Source organism: Diabrotica undecimpunctata, chromosome 9, assembly GCF_040954645.1.
Source record: "Diabrotica undecimpunctata isolate CICGRU chromosome 9, icDiaUnde3, whole genome shotgun sequence".
In the NCBI taxonomy this organism is placed as follows: domain Eukaryota; kingdom Metazoa; phylum Arthropoda; class Insecta; order Coleoptera; family Chrysomelidae; genus Diabrotica; species Diabrotica undecimpunctata.
This window is the reverse complement of record NC_092811.1, coordinates 75,386,671-75,409,078: the sequence shown is the minus strand read 5'-3', so window position 1 is coordinate 75,409,078 and position 22,408 is coordinate 75,386,671. Positions and strand designations below refer to the sequence as shown.

Genomic DNA, 22,408 nt, shown 5'->3' with positions numbered 1-22,408 from the left:
TAATTCTATGATATTACTAATTTATTATCGACCCTTTCCGCCAACACAAAACTTATTATTAATTATCTTAAAAAAAATTTTTTGGTAATGAAAAGAAAACTTAATAGACTGCTCAAAACTGCTCTTTAACTTAGGTACTTAACAACCTGAAAAATAATAATTTTCATATGGGTTTTCCAGCCTCCAAAGCGTATTTTCGCTTTTTTGAAATTTTAAATTGTTGATAACTTTAAAACTACTAACTTTAGAAAAAAAAAGACAAGAAACTTTTTTTGTTTAAAATGACCGAAGAAACTTCAAAAATATTTCTCGAAGCAAAAACTAGCGATTTTTGGAAATTTGTTTATAAAAATCGTTTAAACAATTTCTGCCCAAATTTTCCCTGACACCCTTTTAATTTATTTAAAGGTGATGTTTTTGAATAAGGAATCCGTAAAGAAACCGAATTAAAAACATTTTTCCTACGCTAGCGGCCTCATAACCTGGTCTATAATACTTTTAAAGCCATTTAGAACTATATTTTCTGTACAGCATTTTGTTTTGGTTGATAATTGATGTCAATATTCACAAAATATATCAATGCGCTACAGAAATTTTTGGTCGTAATATCCCACTTATTAGAGAGAAATTAATTTTAGTCTCATAAACACAAGTACCCTTAAAAATATACGGCATGTCCAAAAATGTTATTATTTTATGCAACTAAATTTAAATCAGTAAGTTTCATATTAACTCAAATTACCTGCTTTGTACTATATAGAAATAGACGGGTGCGCCCTAGATTTTCACCTCTATACCAACCAATATGTACCGCACTGCAAAAAGTAATTTAAATAACGATACGAAACTATCTGTATGAATGCCATACTGTATCAAATTACCGAAAATGGGGTCAAAATTTTCCGAAAATCAAAGATTGGCCCTGCACTGGTACGAATATTTATGTACGGCATTAGGTCGCAGGTCATTATTTTTTATTACCTACCCAACTTTTAAATGCTGTACAAATATGTTTGACCAAAACGCCCCCCTCTTCAATGTTAAGCCTACCTTACCAGTGTAATCACTACCGATAAAAATTGACGTTTATAAAGTTGTTATTACATATTGTAGTATTGATTTATATCACAATGTAATTCATATTGGGTCAAATGACCCCTTAAAATGTCCCATGGGTTTGTAGTCTATAATTAATATTAACCGAATTAAAAATATTTGCTGCCACTTTTTGACTAGCACCATTTTGTCAATATATTATCCTAATTTTAAATTGATGTAAAAATGTGAGTTGAATGAACTACGTTATAAACGTAACGATTCTGCAGTCGGATCTTTTACTATTTTTAAGATTATTATGATACGAAATATTATATATTTAAAAATAACAAAATTGAAAAAAATCACACTATTTTAAGAATCTTACCTCTTCTAAAACAATAAATGACTGGTGCTTCAATGCATTTGCTTCCATGCCCATAATGGTTTCCTGGTATTCCTTATCTCCATACAACAAATGAGGAAAAGATACCATCACAGGACCACCTTTAATACATACGCAAAAGTCATTAACTAACGATATTAATAAAAGTAACTCAGTCTATTTAGTTTTAGTAACTACTTAACGCTATCTTATATACTACACTTTTTGATTTGGAATTAGTTCAAATCCCTCGGGTGTTGTAGATTATGTATATCAAGGAAAGTTAATAGCCTCTAACTTTGATTCCCTCTTTGTTGCACGAACAGTTTGTGTATTGGAATCAGTAATAATACCAAACATTTTATCTGATGTTGTAGCTTCAGTTAATTTTGTTGCTTGCGTAGAATACAAAGATGATTTAGGAGTTGTAGAATACACCGAAGTCGACACAGGTCCTGTAGTAGAGCTAGGCCATAAAGTAAAGATCACACCGGGTAAATTGTTCCAGCTGAAAGGTCTTAACGTCGTAAGAGGAGGTAGAGGAGGTCTTGGCCGTGAACCGGAAGGTCGGGATGGTGGAGGTCGTGGAGGTACTTGGGGTCTTGAAGGTGCTTGAGGTCTGGCAGGTCCTTGTGGTCTTAATGGACCTGGCATTGCTGGTCGTTGTGGTCCTGGAGGTCTTGGTGGACCTGGTGGACGGTGAGGTCTTTGTCTCTCGAAAGGTTGGCCTGTATAAGGATCCAGTAATATACGTGACATAGATGGTCTAGGTCTTGTATTCATTTGCCTAGCTGTTTGTCGTGAATTCCGAGTATTTCTAATTGAATCGTTTGAAAAATCGGATAAGGATGATTTTTTAACCAAACTGTATAAACCTAATGTTCTCTTAGCAGATTCTGTTCCATTTGATAAATCTTTAGAATCAGGCTCTAGTTTTAAAATGATTTTATCTTTTGTTGATTTTGAGGTTAAAGATTCATATGACTTATTCGAAGATTTTATGATATCAGAAGTAGTAGAAACCAATCTTGATATACTTTCACTGGTAATCAGGTCATCAAATTTAGCTGGTTTTGTAAATGAGGAAAAAGTGTTATCGTATAATCTTTTATTGTTACTGATACTAGAATGGTGGTTTGTTTCTATTTTAGTAGATGGATTTATGTAATCTAATCTCTGCTTTTCAAAATTTATTTTAAAATTAGTAAATTGTGGTAGTCTAGGAATTATATATTTAGAAATTTTTGAATTATATAGAGATACATCACCTTCAACATTTGATATAATATTATTTTTTGAAGTAATTCTTTGGGAAAAAGGATATAAGGATTGTTGTTTAGACTGTAGAATAACAGAATTAGCATCTCCTTTAAAACAATTTGATGTATAAAATGAAGTATCTCCTTTACAATAAAAGGGATAAACAGCCCAAGCATTAAAGCCATCTCCTGATATTCCTACGTGTTCGTTAAATATTATCTGAATACAAGCAACATCATCGGTGAGATCATGATCTCTAAAATCACCACAAAATGCATTACATCCGGAACCTTTTCCATATGGAGCGCACCAATATTGTTCGGATATTTGAAAAATACCGTGATCTCCATTGCCTAAAGCAGAAGTATTTAAGTTGGACTCTCGTTCTGCTATACATACCCATTTGGAGATTTGTTCGTCAGGAACATTATGTTTATACTTTAATTCTCTGGCTAATTCGCATCTATTATAAATTTTTGAAGTAAGTGTGGGTTTTAAAATATCCAGCGTTTTGCTATGTTTATTTATTGTAAGTGTTTCATCAACTCCTGGGCATCCACCGATATATTTCTTCGTATCTTCTTTGCAATATTGTGGATAAATGCTCCAAGCTGTAAAGCCATCACCAGCTGTGGCTTTGTGTTTATTAAATATTGTTCTAGCACAACTAATATCATCTGTTATATCAGTATCTCTAAACTGAGAACATTTTGCGTTACAACCTCCTGCTTTATTAAACTTTGAGCACCAATAAAGCTCTGAAATTTGGAAGATGCCATGATCACCACTTCCTTCATTATTCGCCGAAGTGTTAAAACTAGATTCATGATGTGCTATACATATCCACGTAGATAACTCTTCTGTTGGTACTTGATGAACATCTTTTAATTCCTTAGCAAGTTCACAGCGATTGTATATTTTAGGTATGAGTGGAAGTGTAGGAAAGTGGTATTCATCTTCATCTAACTCCAAAGTGTCCTCGGTTAAAATGTTTCCTATTGTATCTATTTCGATTTCTCGACAGCCGTCTAAATATTTACTAGTGTCTCGTTTACAATAATAGCCGTAGACGGTCCAAGCGTTGAAACCATTTCCAGATATTCTGGAGTGTTCTTTAAAAATTTTCTTAACACATTTAACGTCATCGCTGATATCGTCGTCCCTGAAGGAAGCACAGTTGGCATTACAGGCGAAACCTACGTTATCAACTGAACACCAAAATAACTGAGAAATCTGAAATAAACCGTGGTCACCGGAACCACGATTCATTGCTGATGTATTAAAGTTAGATTCATGTTGCACTATACACACCCATGTAGATATCTCTTCTTTAGAAAATTCGTAAACATATTGAAGGTCTTTCGCGAGTTCACACCTATCGTACACTTTCGCATCGATAACACTGAAGATCGAAAGTACCGCTACGACTAGTATAAGATACATTATTAACTGAGAATATTTTGCGGATTTCTACGATTTTATATGAATGTTTTAACAACTGGTTTTCTACAGACTGAGTGACTATAGTAATTTATAACGCGAGCCTCTTGACCTCTGGAGAATATCTGGGACACATGTTACGCGAATTTAAGAAATTATATATCAAGCAAATGCAAATTACTAATAGATATTAATGGGAATGTTTTTAATTTGTGGTTATATTTGCTTAAATATGTTTTGATATATGAGGGGGATTAAAACTACAATATGTGACTATAAATACAATATATTAGATAATTATGGTTTTTATATAAGGAAGTTCTCGAAAATTAACTTTTCCACAATTTAAGGAATAATTATTGACTTTATTGAAAAATAAAGTTTAAAGTATTTTACTATTGACATAAGCCTTTATACCTAAAACAGGAAATCCAACTGAAGGGCAGGTAAGAAGAGATTCACATTGCATTAAAAGTGTTCTATTTAAAGCATACTTAGTAGGAAATATACTGATGAAAATATAATAGGTATGCGCAAAAAACTGGTATAAACTGTTCTATTAAACCATATTTTAAATATTCATGTCTCTCAATACATCTTCGTTTCTTATTTTTTCTCTTGTTGGTATTTTTTAATAAATATTAATATCTTTATTGTGGGATGTAATTAAATCTGGTCACAAAACAAATGTTTGACGAAAAAAATATTGACCTTATAGACTCTCGAAGACAACAAAATGGTATTAAAAATAATATCTCCAGAAAACTGAAAAATTTCAGACCTCTCCCTCATTCTTTGAGCCCTTATCAAGGTGTGGTAGACCCACATTTCGAAAGCTTCGTATGTAGAGCAATAGAAAAAAAAGGCATTGGCTAACCTGAGCTTATCTTCTTTGTTATTGTTAGGTCTTTTCATTTTTTAATTATTTCATTAATTTAATGATAAGAACCATAATTTCTGAAAAAAAATCGCCATATTTTGGTTATCAAGGAGCCCAAGCATACAAACTTACTACATACATACAAACCACTTGAGGTATGTGCGGTAGATTTCACGTATTGATCTGTTGTCTGAATTTCCTGCTTATCTGTATTAGTCGTTCAATGATGATAGTTATTTTGACTTCATTTGCTGCTAGTATTAGTGATTAGCTTATATTGATTCTTTTATTCCATTTGTCTTGTACTTTCCTCATGTATTCAGAATAGTATGCAACCTTGTCTAGTTTCTTTTTTGTTTTGAACGCATTCCTTTTACTTAACTTTAGCTGAGTTTTTTATTATTCAGAATTAGGTTAACTAAGTAGTTAGGATCTCTAATATATCTCATTGTACTCCAAAAAATTTCATTTTACTGAATGGAAAGCCTTTATGTAATGCACGAAACAGTAAATCATTGTTATATTGTGTCCTCCCGCTTTTTTAGTTATGTTACGATATCTGCTTACATATCCCTAGTACGAATCCGCATTGTTCCTCAGCGATCTCTAGGAATAGAAACTTGTTCTTGAAACTTCATATCATGTCGTACATATCTGGTATTACAAGAAGATATATAAATGACATGTAAAAATTTTAGGCAACCTAATATAAAAGGCGTGTAAAAAATAGGTATATTAAGGAGTAATGTAAGAACATAAAGTAAGGAAAGAACTTAAAGACCATTCAAAATATTTGTCTAGAGAATTTAAACCACCACAAACACAACTTATAATGAATTACGGAGAAACAATAATAGTTGCCTAAGTTGCCTAATATTGTTACATTACTGAAGATAAAGGAAATACTGAGAGAAACTGTTAAACACCACTTACAAAACTGAATCACGATCCAGATTCTGGTCATATAGAGATGAAATTGTTAGTTCTATGAAAATAAGTGAAGAAGATTGTGCGGTCACTAAAAATAGAAGAAGAGAACTGACAGAAGATAGATAGGATTTAATGTTAAGATATGGTACTTGAATTTGTACTTTTGTTGTAATCTAATATAATCGGAGGAAATAAAACTTAAATATGAAAGCAGTTTATTTTATTAATTAGCCAGATTGATAATTAAAGAAAACAAAAGGTTATGGGCGCAGTTCACGGATGAAAAATAATAATAAGGTATCAAAAAGCGAATATAGGTTATATATACATGTACACGATGGAACAAAGAAAAATGTATAATATTGAGGCCCCAACAGGTGAGAATTGCTTATCATGGAAGTTTCGGATGGAAATAATATTGGCAGAAAATGAAGTATTAGAGTGTGTAAAAGGCGAAACAATCACAACAGGTTTAAGCGAGAACGAGATAAAAAAATTCCAAAAAATGAACAATAAAGCCAAATCAATAATTGTTCAATGTGTTTCCGATGCATAATTAGAGATATTGCGGGACAAAGAACAGGCGTACCATATGTGGAAAAGTTTAGAAGCAAAATATGAGAAAAAGGGTCTACCAGGACAACTGTTCCTAAAAAGAAAGTTACTGTCCATGAAATTGAAAGAAAGTGAGTCATTGGAACGATTTATTGGTGAATTTGAGGAAATCCTGAGACAGTTAAGAGCCACTGGGGTAAAAATTAAAGATCAAGATATAATATGTAATTTGCTGTTAACTTTGCCAAAATCCTATGAAACAGTGGTAACAGTTATCGAAAATTTAGCGTTTGGTGTATTATCATATAAAGAGGTAAAGAAAAGGTTATTGAGTGAAGAAGAAAAGAGATGCCTGGGTGCAAGAGCAAGTCGAGTAGTTGGTGCTGAACAAGTTGCTTTCAATGTTGACACATCTTGTTATAGGTGTGGAAAAAGAGGCCATTATAAAAGAGAATGACAATCAAGAGTATCCACAAGTTATCAAAGAGGTTTTCAGGATGATTTTAGAGAAAGTGGGTCAAATAGAGGTAACAATTACAGATTAAATTTTCAGAGTCAAAGAGGTTTTCAGGATGATTTTAGAGGAAATTGATCAAATAGAGGTAATAGTTACAGAGATACGAGAAACTTACAAAACAACAGAGGAATGCATAGAAGCAACTTCATTTAACAGCAGGATAGGTCACATGAGATTGATGATATAACTGATGAAGTGTCTAAGGTATGTTTTATAACTGAAATAGGCAAATATGTAGTTAATAGTGAAACAGTGAATAACTTAGAATTTGTGATTGATTCAGGATGTACTGATCATTTACTAAATGATAAAAGTATATTTACAGATTTGGTAATTTTGGATAAACCTATAGATATAGCATTAGCAAAAAATGGTAACTATTTACCTGCAGTTGGTATTGGAAATATTAATGTTTTTAGCAATGTATGTGGTCGACAAGTAGAATGTAAAATTGAAAATGCTTTTTATGTACCACAGTTACGAAAAAATTTACTTTCTGTAAAACGATTGGAAATGTCTCAGATTACTGTAATTTTTGAAAATGATGTAAAATTAATTAAGAACGGTTGTTTAATAGAATTAGGTAAAAGAGATGGTTTATACAAAATCAATTTTGAAGTAGTTCAACAAAAATGTTACTCTGTCCAAAATGACCAAAATAAAGAATTTATTAGATGGCATGAAACGTTTTCACATTTAAATTTTAAATCACTAGAAAAATTAATTAAAAAGAATTTAGTTGATGGAATAAACAAAGACATACATATTGGCGGAGTGAATTTTTGTGAACCATGTATACAGGGAAAGTTTTCAAGGTTACCTTTTCCAACCAGGACAAAAAGTAATAGAATTTTAGAAATAATACATTCTGATGTGTGCGGGCCAATTAGTCCACAAACAATTGATGAAATATTTTGTCACTTTTATAGATGGTTTTTCAAATTTTACTATGCTTTTTTTAATTAAAAATAAAAGTGAGGTTTTCAGTAAATTTAAGGAATATTTGAGGTTTGTAGAAGCAAAATTTAATTCAAAGGGTTCTAAATTAAGATTTGATAATGGGGGTGAATATGTTTCAAATGAATATAGAGAGTTTTGTAAAGAAAATGGCATTCTATTAGATTATACAGTATCGTACACACTTCAACAAAATGGTAAGGCAGAGAGGATGAACCGTACTTTGGTGGAAAGAGCTAGATGCATTATGAATACTTCAATGGTTCCTAAGTCTTTTTAGGGAGAAGCTATAAGGGCATCATGTTATGTGATAAATAGGTCACCTTCGGAAAGACTGGATGGAGACGTTACACCAGCTGAAATATGGAACAATAAAAAACCAGATGTTAGAAATTTAAAAGTTTTTGGAAGTAGTTCTTATGCTCACATTTCTGACGAATTGAGGAGTAAGTTTGATGATAAGGCAGGAAAATGTGTAATGTTGGGCTATGCACCTACAGGTTATAGGTTGTGGAATACAACTAAAAACAAAATAATTATTGTCAGGGATGTAAGGTTTAATGAAAATGAATTTTATTTTAAAGGATTGGCAACACTAGATGAAGGCAGAGAAGTTAGGAGCAAACGTGATGAAGGTATAGATAGGGTAGACAACATTGCAAAACAAGAAATGAACCGCAAAAATGAAATAGATCAAGTTAGTATTAATGAAGAAGTAAGAAATGAAGAACAGAGCACAAGTCGAGCAGAAGGTAGAGGAAATAGAAATATAAAGCCACCAAAATGGTTAGAAGATTATGAGACTTATATGGCTCTAAGTGCCATGAATTTGGTTGAAGATGTGCCACAGTCATTTGAAGAAGTAAAAGAAAGGGATGATAAAGATTGCTGGGTTAGGGCAATGGAAAGGGAGATTGATTCGATAAATAAAAATGCTAACTGGGACATAGTCGATAGAAAACCCGTTGGAAAGAATATTTTGGATACGAAATGGGTATATACTTTTAAACCTTTTGAAGAGAGTAAATGTGATAAATATAAGGCTCGATTAGTAGTTCGAGGATTTGCACAAGAGAAGGGAACAGATTATGAAGAAATTTATTCTCCAGTATCGAAAATGACCACCATTAGAACGATCTTGAAACGAAATGAAACGAAAATTCATCATTTTTTTTTTAATTTTCTTATTTCTGAGGATATAATACAAGATACGTAAATGGACAAATAATAAATTACGTGCAATTCGTAAAAACTATAAAAGAATGAATAGACCAGAACTAAATGAAATTGATGAAATAGAACTAAAAGCCTTTATGGGATTGCTTTTATACTCTTTATCCGCTTTCAAATCCAATGACAAAGATATAAATTCTATATTTGCTACAGATGGCACTGGTAGAGATATATTCAGATGTGTTATGTCAAAAGAAAGATTTGCAATATTTCTAAAATGTTTACGTTTTGATAACCCTCTGGATAGAGAAGAAAGAAAAAAGATAGATCCAACAGCAGTCATTAGTAACATATTTAATATATTCATATCAAATTGTCAAAAACTGTATTCCGTAGGCACATGTGTTTGTATTGATGAAATGTTGGTCGGCTTTAGGGGAAGGTGTAGGTTTAAAATGTATATGCCTAATAAGCCTGTGAAATATGGCATTAAAATAATGTGCCTGACTTATGCACGAACAAGTTACGTATACAATGCCTATATATATGGAGGCAAGGACACTGACGGAACTGGGTTATCTGAGGAAGAAAAGAAGATAAATAAACTAACTCAATCTGTTCTTCGGCTTGCTAAACCTATTTATGGAACTAACCGTAATATCACAGCTAATAATTGGTTTAGTTCTATAGAATTAGTAAAGCAGTTAGAAGTAAAGAAGTTAACGTATGTAGGAACCCTCAAGAAAAATAAACGGGAAATCCCTCCGGAATTCCAGCCACACCGTTGTAGGCAAGTAAATTTAACTACTTACGGATTTACGAAAAGTTTATCCCCAATTTTCCATGTGCCAAAAAAATCGAGGGCTGTTTTACTTATTTCTTCGATGATGCACCGTTCAATAGGCACGGATCAGATTACTGGAAAACCAGAAATTATAGCTCATTATAATCGTACGAAAGGAGGTGTCGATACTTTAGATGCCAAGTGTGATAAATATTCTGTAAAACGTCGTTCTCGCTGATGGCCACTTACTATTTTTTACCGCATCATTGATATAGCTGCTGTTAATTCGCATGTTGTGTACCAATCACTACAAGAAGATAATACGGAAAGGCTAAACTACACAAAGGAGTTGGCGAAACAATTAGTTTTACCTCATCTACAAAGAAGACTCGAAAATCCCAGAATCCCGAGAGAATTATTATGTGGTATTGAACGAATACTAGGACAAAAACGCCAAAAAGAAGCAGATTTTGAAGAAAGGCTTGAGAAAAAGAAGACATGTTACTTATGCCCAAGTGCATTAAAGCGAAAGACTTTTTATGTGTGCTTTTCTTGTGGAAAACCAGTGTGCTTACAGTGTACAAAGAAAAATTGCGGACCTTGCGCGCAAAATGACTAGTTATTTTATTGTAATTTTTGGTTATTGTCAGAATTTTGTATTTTAACTTCTCATTAAATTTAAATCATTAGTCTGTTTCTTTTAATATTATTTTACCATTTGTTAGTCACAAGTAATCAATTTTTCTTTTAATTTAGTTTATAAACGATTTTGTAGTAACGTCCACCATTTTTTAAATATTATGTATGCATTCATAATATTCTTGAAAAAGTAAAGTTTATTTTACTTGTAGCAGTATATTATGCTACAGCAATGTGAAGAATCATTCCGTAGTTGATATAAAAACAAATACAGTGATATAAGATAAATTCATATTAAAAACAAAGGAGAATAGGAAACGGTATGACATACCGCATGTCAGAGTCTATGTCCTAAAACATCCACGTCAGTAGTTAAGGGTTAATTAGGTTAAAAAATTAACAGGGGTGATAGATATCAACTGATAACCTCTTCTAATTTGATGATATGTCAATAATAAGTGCGTTGTTTAAACTCGTCAAATATATTTAAAAAATTAGTGCAAATTGTCATTTAAACAGTATATTAAAAACATTTGGATTTTTTATATTTATATACTTCTTTTTTTGTCTGGAGTTTTGTTTTAGATATTTTTGTTGCTTTACAATATCTAAACCCAATGAATTTATCTAATGAAGGGGATGAATGAATAAGTCTTTACTTAGTTTAAGGATGGCACTTTTTTGCTGCAGTCTTGCCCAACATACTACTGATGAATATGTAATTGTTGGTCCTACCATCATCTTATAAATCCAATATAACATGTCTGGTTTTAAACGCCACATTTTTCCATGTGGGATTTTTCTATGAGTGCGTCTGGCTATCATTAACGTAGTTATTGCTCTCTTAGTTCACCACTTCTTTTGTTACATGCCAGTTTTCCTTAGAACCATAAATCATGGTATCCACTCCAGTGTGCTGCCATATATCTAATGATATCAATTATGGTTTAAACTTAAGAAAGAGAATTTGGGATCCCTTTATTATTCCGAATGTGTTCTCCTGATTCCTTTTGAAGCGAGGAAATGAATAACTCAGGGTTCTTCGCGAGAACTTTTTGAAGCCTTAACATTTCTGCAATCTGCTCTAACTCCTTGCAATGCCTTCTCCACGATTCTTAGTTTCCCCTTCTCAGTTCCTTATTATATGTAGTTAGGACTTGGCAATAGTCGCTCCACTTACCTAATCTTTGGCGAAATTTAATTTTCATCTGACCTTTGGATTTTAATTTGCTTTAATTTTATACCACAAGTTACTTTCCTGTTAAAATTCCTTACTATCGCTGGGCAGTTCTCTTCGAATGATTACATGACAATCTCTTGAAATTTTTCGGCAGCCATCTTTAGTTTCAATGTATGCCTTATCGTTTTTTAAGCCAGCCTAAACAATATTCCAGGTCTGCTTGATATATTTCCCAGTTCATTTTATGAGGATTTATGATAAGTGTCCTTAATAGTCTCATTACCTGTTATTTTAAAACCGATATTTCGATGGTCTGAACAAAACATCTTATCTGATACATGCCATTGTTTAAGCGTTCTAGCCTTATAAGTCGTTGTAAGTGTTATATAAATGCTCTCCTTTTGTTGTGAAGTTATGAAATTTGGCTTATGTCCTACGTTTAGTATGAATAAATTAGGTTCTATAACAAAATGTAAATTACATAAAATACAACAAAAAACAAGAATAGATAACGCAAGAGATGATGGACCTCGTGAACGTAAGACGAAAACATAAAACAAGCCCAATATAATACAAGCGAATCAACAAAATTATTAGAAAAAAGTGCAGGGAGGCGAAAGAAAACTGGATGTCAACAAAATGCCTAGAAATCGAACAACTTCAGGGAAAATACGACACCTTTAATATTCATAAAAAAGTAAAAGAAATGACAGGTAGACACAAGAAGAGACAAGCAACAATATTAAAAAATGATAATAACGAAATAATTATGGGTACAGAAGACAAACTAGAGAGATGGAAAGAATACATACAAACTCTTTTTAACGACGATAGACCTTATTTTCCACCATCCACAGATAATCAAATAAATAAAAAAGGCCCAGAAATAACCAAAGAAAAAGTAATTCACGCAGTAAAATCTCAGAAAGATGGAAAAGCCACCGGTCCAGACAATATCAATGTCGAAATACTAAAACTAATTGCAGATAACGAAAGTAAAATCCTAGACTTAATAACAGCACTATTCAATAAGATATATGACACAGGTAAGCCAACAGACTGGCTAAAATTCGTAGCATGACCAAAAAAATCGAATTCCTCACAATGCGATGATTATCGAATATTAAGCTTAATGTCTCATGCCCTTAAAACTTTTCTTAGAATTATCCATACACGAATTTACAAGAAGTGCGATTTCCAGATGAGTGACACTCAATTCGGATTTCGAAACGGATTAGGAACAGGAGAGGATCTTTTTGCTTTAAATGTGTTAACGCAACGATGCAGAGACATGAATGTAGATGTATATGCATGTTTTATTGACTATCGAAAAGCATTTGACTGCGTTAACCGTCAAAGGATGATCGAAACTCTGTGAACAACTGGAGTTGACGAACAAAACTTGCGAATTATCTCAGAACTATACTAGCACCAAACGGCAGCAATTGAAATAGAGCACAAAATATCCGAAGATATATAAATCCGACGAGGAGTGAGACAGGGTTGTATCTTATCACCACTACTGTTTAATTTGTATTCTGAGTCTATATTCAGAGAAGCACTAGACGAGGTCCAAGGCGGAATTAAAATTAACGGAATCAGCATAGACAACATCAGAGATGCTGATGATACCGTCTTAATAGTAAGCAGCGCACAAGAACTACAAAATATAATAATTGCGGTAGTTCACCACAGCGAATTGTTCGGTTTACATCTAAACGTTTCCAAAACTAAAACTTTGGTATTTTCAAAGACACCAATAAACGTACATGTGTATGCCAAGGGTCAAATAATAATAATAGGTCAAATAATTATAATAATAATATAAATAATAGAATAGGTAAATTCCATAAAATATTTGGGAGCAAATATCAATAGTCAGTGTAATCCAAAAAAAAGAAATTCCTATCAAGAATCGAACAAGCAAGGAAAACTTTCATGAGCATGAAAACATTTTTTACAAGATCAGACCTTAGTCTGCAGCTTAGAATCCGAATGATCAGATGTTACTTTTTTTCTGTCTTACTGTATAGCTGTGAAAGTTGGACTCTGAAATAGAAAAAAGAATAGATGCCTTTGAGATGTATATATACAGAAAATGTTGAGAATTCCATGGGTACAAAGAGTTACTAATACTGAGGTACTTTGTCGCATATGTAAACAAAAAAAATTACTAAGAATAATCAAAGAGAGGAACATACAAAACTTGGATCATGTGTTGAGAGGCGAAAGATATGAATTACTTCAAGTTATACTGGAAGGAAAAGTACAGGGCAATAGATCAGTAGGAAGACGCCAGAACTCGTGGCTGAAAGACCTGAGTAGATGGTTCGACCGCTCATCCGCAGAAATCTTTCGTGCAGCAGTTTCCAAAACTACAATTGCCATTTGGATCGCCGACCTTCGAAAGGAGACGGGGCCATGAGAAGAAGAACAAAATGTAGTAAGGGCTCACATCTTTTATTTGTATTTGTACTGCCTCAGGTCAAATGGTGTACATTCGCATTACATTCGTGTACACATATATATATATATATATATATATATATATATATATATATATATATATATATATATATATATATATATATATATATATATATTGAAATGATATTGAACGTAAGAGGAGGAAAAATAGTGTTTAAAAAATTAATTTAAAATAATAGTTATATACTAGATAATAATAAATATAAAAAATATTTGGTTATTTTAATAAGTCATATACTAGAGAATTTTATAAAAATTATTTATATGAGGGTATTCTTAAGAAATTAGCATATAATAAGTGTAAAAAGTTTTATTTTAATAATTGTAATATTATACATTTATTTAAGTGAGCCATGTGCATAGGCAACCACCTATACATGTAAGTGACAGACAGATATACATACCACAGTATAGATAACAACCAGTATTCTCACTCTACCGCGGTACCTTTGATCTTTTTAGACAAAATTCGATGACCTTGACGCCATATTTTCTGGACGAAAACCGTTGACTGGCCCTGCACATATGGACGCGACAGAGCCGACTTTGATTTATTTAACAAAATTGATTTTAATTTCAACCAATTTCAAAACTCTTCTTGCTACTCTTTCATTCTTCGAGAAATTAAAAAAAAAAACCTAAAATTGTTTTGCGTTGTATTTATGATTTTGTTTTCTAAAGTTTCACAACTATTTGTTACAGAACTGTCTTATACACTATCAAAAAAAAATCAAATGGAGAGTTATGCAACAGTTTTTAATAAATATGCTAGTTTTAAAGCTGTATGGTTATAAAGTAGAATAAAATGCAAAGTTTCATTTCAAAATTCAAATACAGAGTTTGAAATCAGTTAATATATTTTAATTATATCTCACTAAAAACACAAGAGGATGTGAACAAAACTCCTAAATATGTATATTGATTAGTGATTGATCTTACCTGTTCATTGTAATAGACTATTTTGACTTGTTATTTCGATATAAACGATTAAATAATGTGTTATTGATGTTTCCAAATAATCATTTTATTATTTTTTCTTTTAGTTTTGTTTTCATATTTTTGAGTAGGGAAATTTCTGTTATTGAATTTTAATAAATAGTACAAACGTACACGGCTAAATAAAGTTGTACAATATTTGAGTGGACTTTGTTTAAAAGGTGACTAAAAGTTATGGTACTAAGTCGAGAAACATGTTTTAATAATATTCGGCTTTACAGCTAATATGTCAAAATTCTTTTGAAAGAGAATGTCAAGTATACCTACTTATAAAGTCAGCAGAATCACCAGTAGGGATTTTTAGATTACCAAATGTGTCACCGGTTCTATTTTTATATACATTAACATATTGATATACAGTTTTAGCCGACAAATTAGTTACACTTTTTGAGTAGCTGTCTGGTATATTATTTTTAAATAATATATTAGGGCTGGGTAAACAAAATTTGCTACACAAAACATTTTTGTAAAACTTTTGGCCCCTTGAAGTACATTAAGAGACATCCTGTTTAAACTGATTACTGAATCTTCTACCTCTTGCCTTTTTTCTAGACTGTAAAATTTGAACATTTATGAAATTAGCTAAATTTAACGAAGGACAAAATTTAGATGTAAGTGCCATGTAGTCTTCAATTGTCACATTATCGACACATTTCTTTTCTGTAGAATGTACAGAATGTTTTCTGAATTTTTTATTTAAATAATGGTTTTCCTTCAATAATTTTATAACTGTACTTCATAGCACAATTTTTCTTTTAGTTTTTTCTTACAATCCTTGTTGATGTACATTAGACGTCTAACGGAATCATACAAAGTGCTAAAAGTAGCGTCATCCTGTTAATGGTAAGAATGTATTTGTGGAAATAAAAAATAAATTTTTAAATGAACTTCATTTATTATTACATGTTGCATTAGATATTACATTTATTTGTTTATTTAATAATAACAAAGGTGACAGACCCACTGTCAAAATTAGACAAAAATACATTGGAGATAAATACAATTACAGATAAAAATCAAATATACATGTATAAAACAAGTACACATTAAGTTTACAAAGTATCATTTTGTAGTTTAAAATTTCAGAAGTTAAACAAATTATATCTCATGAGCACTGGTTTGCATGTATGAGAAGTCAGATCATACCTATATTTGAACCATAATTAGTTCTGCGATGAGATATATGGAAATGTAAATTCTGAAGAAGTGAACGGGAAGGAATATGAAAAGAAATTAGCTAAAGCAATTTAGGAGTATGGATTATTCTATAATTAATTGCTTTTGTTCAAATGTGATTTTGAATGATATTTTACATTTTTGTTTACTTGATCTTGATTAATGTCAATATAATTAATTATTAATTAATTAGAAGAAACACTCTAATACATTTTTATGGAATATGATCAGATATTTTAGTTATATCTCACTAAAAACATAAGATAATGTGAAGAAAACCCCTAAATGGGTATATTAATTATTGATTGATATTATCTGTTCATTGTAATAAAAAAGAGTATTTTGACTTATTATATTGTTATAAACAAGTAAATAATGTTATATTGATGTTTCCAAATAATCAATTTATTATTTTTTCTTTTGGTTATATTTTCATGTTTTTCAGTCTTGAAATTTCTCTTCATGAATTGTAATGAATATTATAAACATACACAGCTAAATAAAGTTATACAATATTTTATTTTAATAATATTCGGCTTTGCAATTAATATGCCAAAGGAATATGAAAAGAAATTAGCTAAAGGAATTTAGGAGTATGGATTATTCTATAAACAATTGCTTTTGTTCAAATGTGATTTTGAATGATATTTTACATTGTTGTTTACTTGATCTTGATTAATGTCAATATAATTAATTAGAAGTAATACTCAATACATTTTTATGGAATATGATCAGATATTTTAGTTACATCTCACTAAAAACATAAGATAATGTGAAGAAAACCCCTAAATAGGTATATTAATTATTAATCGATATTATCTGATCACTGTAATAAAAAAAGAGTATTTTGACTTTTTATATTGTTATAAATAAGTAAATAATGCTTTATTGATGTTTCCAAATAATCAATTTATTTTTTCTTTTGGTTATATTTTCATGTTTTTCAGTTTCAAATTTCTCTTCATGAATTTTAATGAATAGTACAAACGTACACAGCTAAATAAAGTTCTACAATATTTTAGTGGAAATTGTTCACAAGGGTGGCTAAAATTTATTGTACTAAATAGAGAAACATATGTTTTAATAATATTCGGCTGTACAGCTAATATGTCAAAATTCTTGTGAAAGAGACAGTCAAGTATACTAATAAAGTTAATAAAATCACCAGTAGGCATTTTTAGATTACCATATGTCTCGCCACTTCTATTTTCATATCCGTTAAATATGAATATACAATAGTATCTCACAAATTGGTTACACTTTTTGAGTATATGCCACATATTTCACAACTATGGAATTCTTAAACATTTTTTTATTAAATATCCACACAAATAGGTTATAAAATTTCAATTTTTCAATTGTCAATATACTTCTTTTCTGTAGACTTTAACTTCTGAAGTTTATTTTTTAAATAATGGTTTTTCTTCCTTAATTGTATAACTGTACTTCATAATACATTTTTTCGGGGAGTATTTATTGATAATTGTTGTGACACTTGAGTTGAACTTGGTGTTACTGGAAGTGTAGTTACATGTTCAGGTTCTCCATGGAATATGTTGTTTTTACCAGGAGTAATAGTAATATCCTGAAGTACAGTTATAGTGGATGGTTTATGTTTAATACTAACATTTTTCTCTATATCCATAGCTGAACTTTTCACTACTTCTAAAAGAAAAAGAGAAAGCTTACATATGTGTTACATCTTAATTATTTATTTTATTTACCTTCATTAATAGGACATCTTGGAAGACATGTTTTGGACTACTGCAGAATAAGTATGATCAAAAGTTGATGAGCCCTCTGTTAAAGGAAAGTTTGTGAGAACTGCAGAAGGTTGTAATCGATTTCTCATATCATTCAGAAACATCTTATCAATAAGCGTCTATATTCTTTGATCTTATTGTCGAAATGAGTACCATAAAGACGATGACTTCTATGTAAACGTTCTGCCTTATTCAATAAATCTTCTCGTCCACATGCCATTAACCAAATTTTTGCCTAAATACAAACATTTTTTTAATACACGATGAAACGTTAATAAATAATATAACATCTTAACATCTGTAATACACAATTTTAATCCTAATTTAACACTCACCTATTAACATCTTTTGGAAAGAAAACAATACTTTTCCTAGAATTATTACAACACTTTGTAGCTGCACAAGTGTGGCAAGGCTTTTTGTTTTTATTTTTGTACATATCGACGTACTTATACAACGTAATTGCGAAATAAAAAATGTATAAAGTTTATTTGTATCTATAAATACACAAAAAGTAAACAAATACAATGGCCTCTATATTATTTATCTATGACAAATGACAATGGCCAATGACCAATGAGAGCCGTCAAATTTTTCGGAGTCCAGAGAAAATGGCGTCGCTGTCTGCGCGAGTAAAATGCGCGAACTTTCGCGCCAAAGCGGAGTGGGAATACTGGTTGTTGTCTATACTGTGTACATACTCTGAAAGTGACATTTTAAATAATAATTAGGAATATAAGTGGGGTTATAATAATATGTTGTTTAAAATGTGTAGTTTATTAAATTAGAGTGTTTTAGTTACTGATTTAAGTTTATATTCTGATCTGAAAAGCGTAAATGTCAACAAAATTCTCGATAGAAAAGAAAGGAATTCTCTAGAATACAGAATTTAACCTTTGTTTACTGTAGACCGTTCTCGAATATGGTTATGTCTATGGACATAATTGAACATATACTGTTTCGAGAACATTCATATGGAGGAAATGGAACAATTCTAATAGGATTTCTTGCCAGATGATTCTGGAATATGAAAAAAGATATAAAGATTTGGATTCAAAGTTCAGTTACAGTTACTATGAGGCCAGTCAGTTAGTAAGAAAGTTAGAGGATAGACACATTTAGTTAGTGAAGTCAATTGTTCAGTAAGTTCAAGATAGTCAGTCATAAGGTCCAGATGTTGAATATAATAAGTTCAATGAAGATTAAGAAACAGTATAAAGATAATATTATTGAAGATTAAAAATTATGTTATGTAAAAATGGTAATTGGATAATGGAAGGAAGTATTAATTGAAAATTAAAATTATATAATATATTTGGTGATTGGATATTGGTATATTGAAAAGAAGAATATATATAAATGCTGTTAAGAAGAAAAATATTTTAAATTGATGGAAGCTGATAATTGGAAAAAGTAATTTCACAAAAACAAGGATAACCGAGGCTGAGAACGAAGACATTGAGTGGTGATTAAAATCTTTATTTTGGAGAACATTTTATTTAGGCATTCAGTGAAAGAAAGGTACAAAATTTTGTTAATATAATTTAGTTAGTATCATAAGAATTTCAATTTTTAAGATAGTTTGTTTAAAATTTACATTATCTATATAAGTTAATTAGTTTCATAAGAATTTTAATTTAAAGATAGTTTATTTTAAACTTTACATTGGTTATGTTAGATATATATATATATATATATATATATATATATATATATATATATATATATATATATATATATATATATATATATATATGTGTGTTTCATAATAAATATAATAAAGATAATTTCAAAAAGTGCTTACAAACTAATTCTTTGAGAACAGCGATAAAAACCCTATAAATATATATATATATATATATATATATTATATATATATATATATATATATATATATATTATTAAAAACTCATTGCTCATCATTCACAAATAAAACATCATAACAATATATATATATATATATATATATATATATATATATATATATATATATATATATATATATATATATATATATATATATATATTTGTCTGATGACTGTTTTGTAAATTCTGTATTTCGTTTCTTTCCCGATATTTTTGTTTCCCCATATTGTTTCATTTGGGCAGCCTGCGGCTCTGTTTGCTCTATTTACCTGATCTTCCTCTTCAGTTTCGAGCTTTCCGTATCTAGATAATGTGATACCTTGATATTTAAACTCCATCACTTGTTCTATTATCTGACCTTCCAGCCCCAATTTGCATCTTGGTAAATTTGCTGGTGTAACCATGTATTTTATCTCTTTTGGGGAAATTAACATGTTAAACTTTCTGGCGGTTATATTAAATTTGTGCAGCATACGTTGTAAATCATTTTCACTTTGAGAGAGTAGTATTGCATCGTCTTCATAACAGATTTTTTTAAGCTGTTTTTCTCCCATTTGGTATCCTTTTTTAGTTCTTACTTTTTTATTATTTCATCCATAATCAGGTTGAACAATAGAGGACTTAGGAAATCTCCCTGTCTTATCCCATTGCCAGCTTCAATAGGCTCGGTTAGTCCTTCTTCTACTTTTACTTTTATTGTGTTGTTTTGGTAGATATTTTCGATCTTTTTGATTATGCCATTCCATTTAAAGAATATGAAATTGCTTATTTTAATTTCTTTAAATAGAGCATGTATATGTTATATGAATTTTAAAACATATTTTTATAAAAAATTAATCTTAAAATTTATTTATGTACTTATTTAACTGAAAATTCGCATAAAACTTAATTTGTTGTTTTTTAACAGCGTTTTTCTCGAAAACTGTTAACTAAAACTATTTAGATCAAGAATAAATTAAAATATTTAACCAAATTAATTAGGGGTCAAAAAATTTGAACTGTTCGTTTCAACAACATTTTAACAAAATCAACTGAAGGCTACCGTCATAATCAGCAAGGCCTCCCCAGATCAATTATGCAAAACAATTAGAGTATATTTTTAGGGCTAACATGTGAGCCGAATTCTCTCGGTCTACGTTAGGCTACATTTCAATGTAGTTGCCTTCGTTGTTATGGCATTAATTGTATTGTGAAATAAGTTTTTCGATACTGGTGTTGTGATCTTCTAATGCCAAACGCCTGAGCCACTATATCACTTTATCTGAGCTCTTCGTCATTTTCAAACTTCTTTCCATTTAAGAATTCCTTCAGCTTTGGAAACAGATGATAATCGGAAGATGTAAGGTCTTGGCTAAAGGGAAGCTACTCGAACATTTCCTATTGTAGAAGTTAAGGTTCTTGCTGTGTTCTTGTCGATGCATGGGGTCCAGCATTATCGCGAACCAGAAACTTTCTCCGAGAACATGCCACGTCGTTTATTTTGTATCGCACATTTTAGTCTTTAAAGTGTTTGGTAGAAAGCCTCTAAATTAATTGCTTTACCACTAGTCATAAACTCTACGTGAATTAGACTCTTACATTTAAAAACCGAATCACACTGCGTACTTCACATTTCGCAGGATTTAATGGGCGTTGCCATTTCAAAATGTTATAGAACGTGATCACACAGTAACATAATTGTAACAGTAACATAACTTGGCTCACACCAATACGACAGACAGAGGTAATTGGTGCGTATAAAATTGCTGCAATGGGAGATCGGTGCCGCTCGTGATGACATCGAAAGAATCTCGACGAATTTGCTTGGAAGAGCACCAGAAAGAAATAAACGAAAAATCCTTGAGGAGGCCCATGTTTGAATATGGACGTAAACAGAAGTTATATGAAGACAATGAGTATGTTACTAATCCACAAAATGACTGATAATAAAAAAGAAAGAAAATCCTGAGGAAGATATTTACCGATCCATGATAATGGAATAAATATTTAGATACAGTTAGGAACTTTGCTCTTCATTTAAAGCAGTACCTATAATAATATTCATCAATCTCCAGAAACTGCAATAGGCTGATCATATGTTGAGGACGGATGACGACAGTTGCTAAAAAACCCTATATAATAAAATGCCGTGCTTAAGACCAAAAATAAGACCATGGAAAAAATAAAAGAGTGACAAAGAATGCACAAATCTTGATACACCTCAGGTCTTGGTAACAAGTAACTCAGCATCCTCAATAGTAAAAATCCAAATTAGAGGAGGCTAAGATTCAATGTATCGTAGAGCCATTGGAAAAATAGGTTAACATGAAAACAGTTTTGTGGGTAAAGTTCTGATTAAGGCTCAACTGTATGGTGAGCCAATCCCATTCTCAGACAAAATTAGAT

General features: G+C 30.9%; 2 protein-coding genes and 1 long non-coding RNA gene across 3 annotated transcripts in view; all 3 read right to left on the bottom strand.

Moving 5' to 3' along the window:
* The window catches only part of LOC140450152 (sensory neuron membrane protein 1-like), a 436,941-nt gene that overhangs the window by 54,835 nt on the left and 359,698 nt on the right, over nt 1-22,408 (bottom strand). Inside the window, exon 7 of the mRNA XM_072543598.1 lies at nt 1,424-1,542. Coding sequence (XP_072399699.1) covers nt 1,424-1,542 — 119 coding nt within the window. The remainder of the gene's footprint in view (nt 1-1,423; nt 1,543-22,408) is intronic.
* On the bottom strand, nt 1,533-4,155 carry LOC140450151 (uncharacterized). Its single transcript, XM_072543597.1, has one exon. The coding sequence runs from the start codon at nt 4,121-4,123 to the stop codon at nt 1,694-1,696; it is 2,430 nt and encodes an 809-aa protein (XP_072399698.1). The 5' UTR covers nt 4,124-4,155; the 3' UTR covers nt 1,533-1,693.
* Nucleotides 17,602-18,839, bottom strand: LOC140450154 (uncharacterized). Its single transcript, XR_011951977.1, has 3 exons — nt 18,493-18,839; nt 18,119-18,392; nt 17,602-18,059 (listed from the first exon to the last, which is right to left on the bottom strand). It is a non-coding gene; the product is annotated as an uncharacterized lncRNA (long non-coding RNA).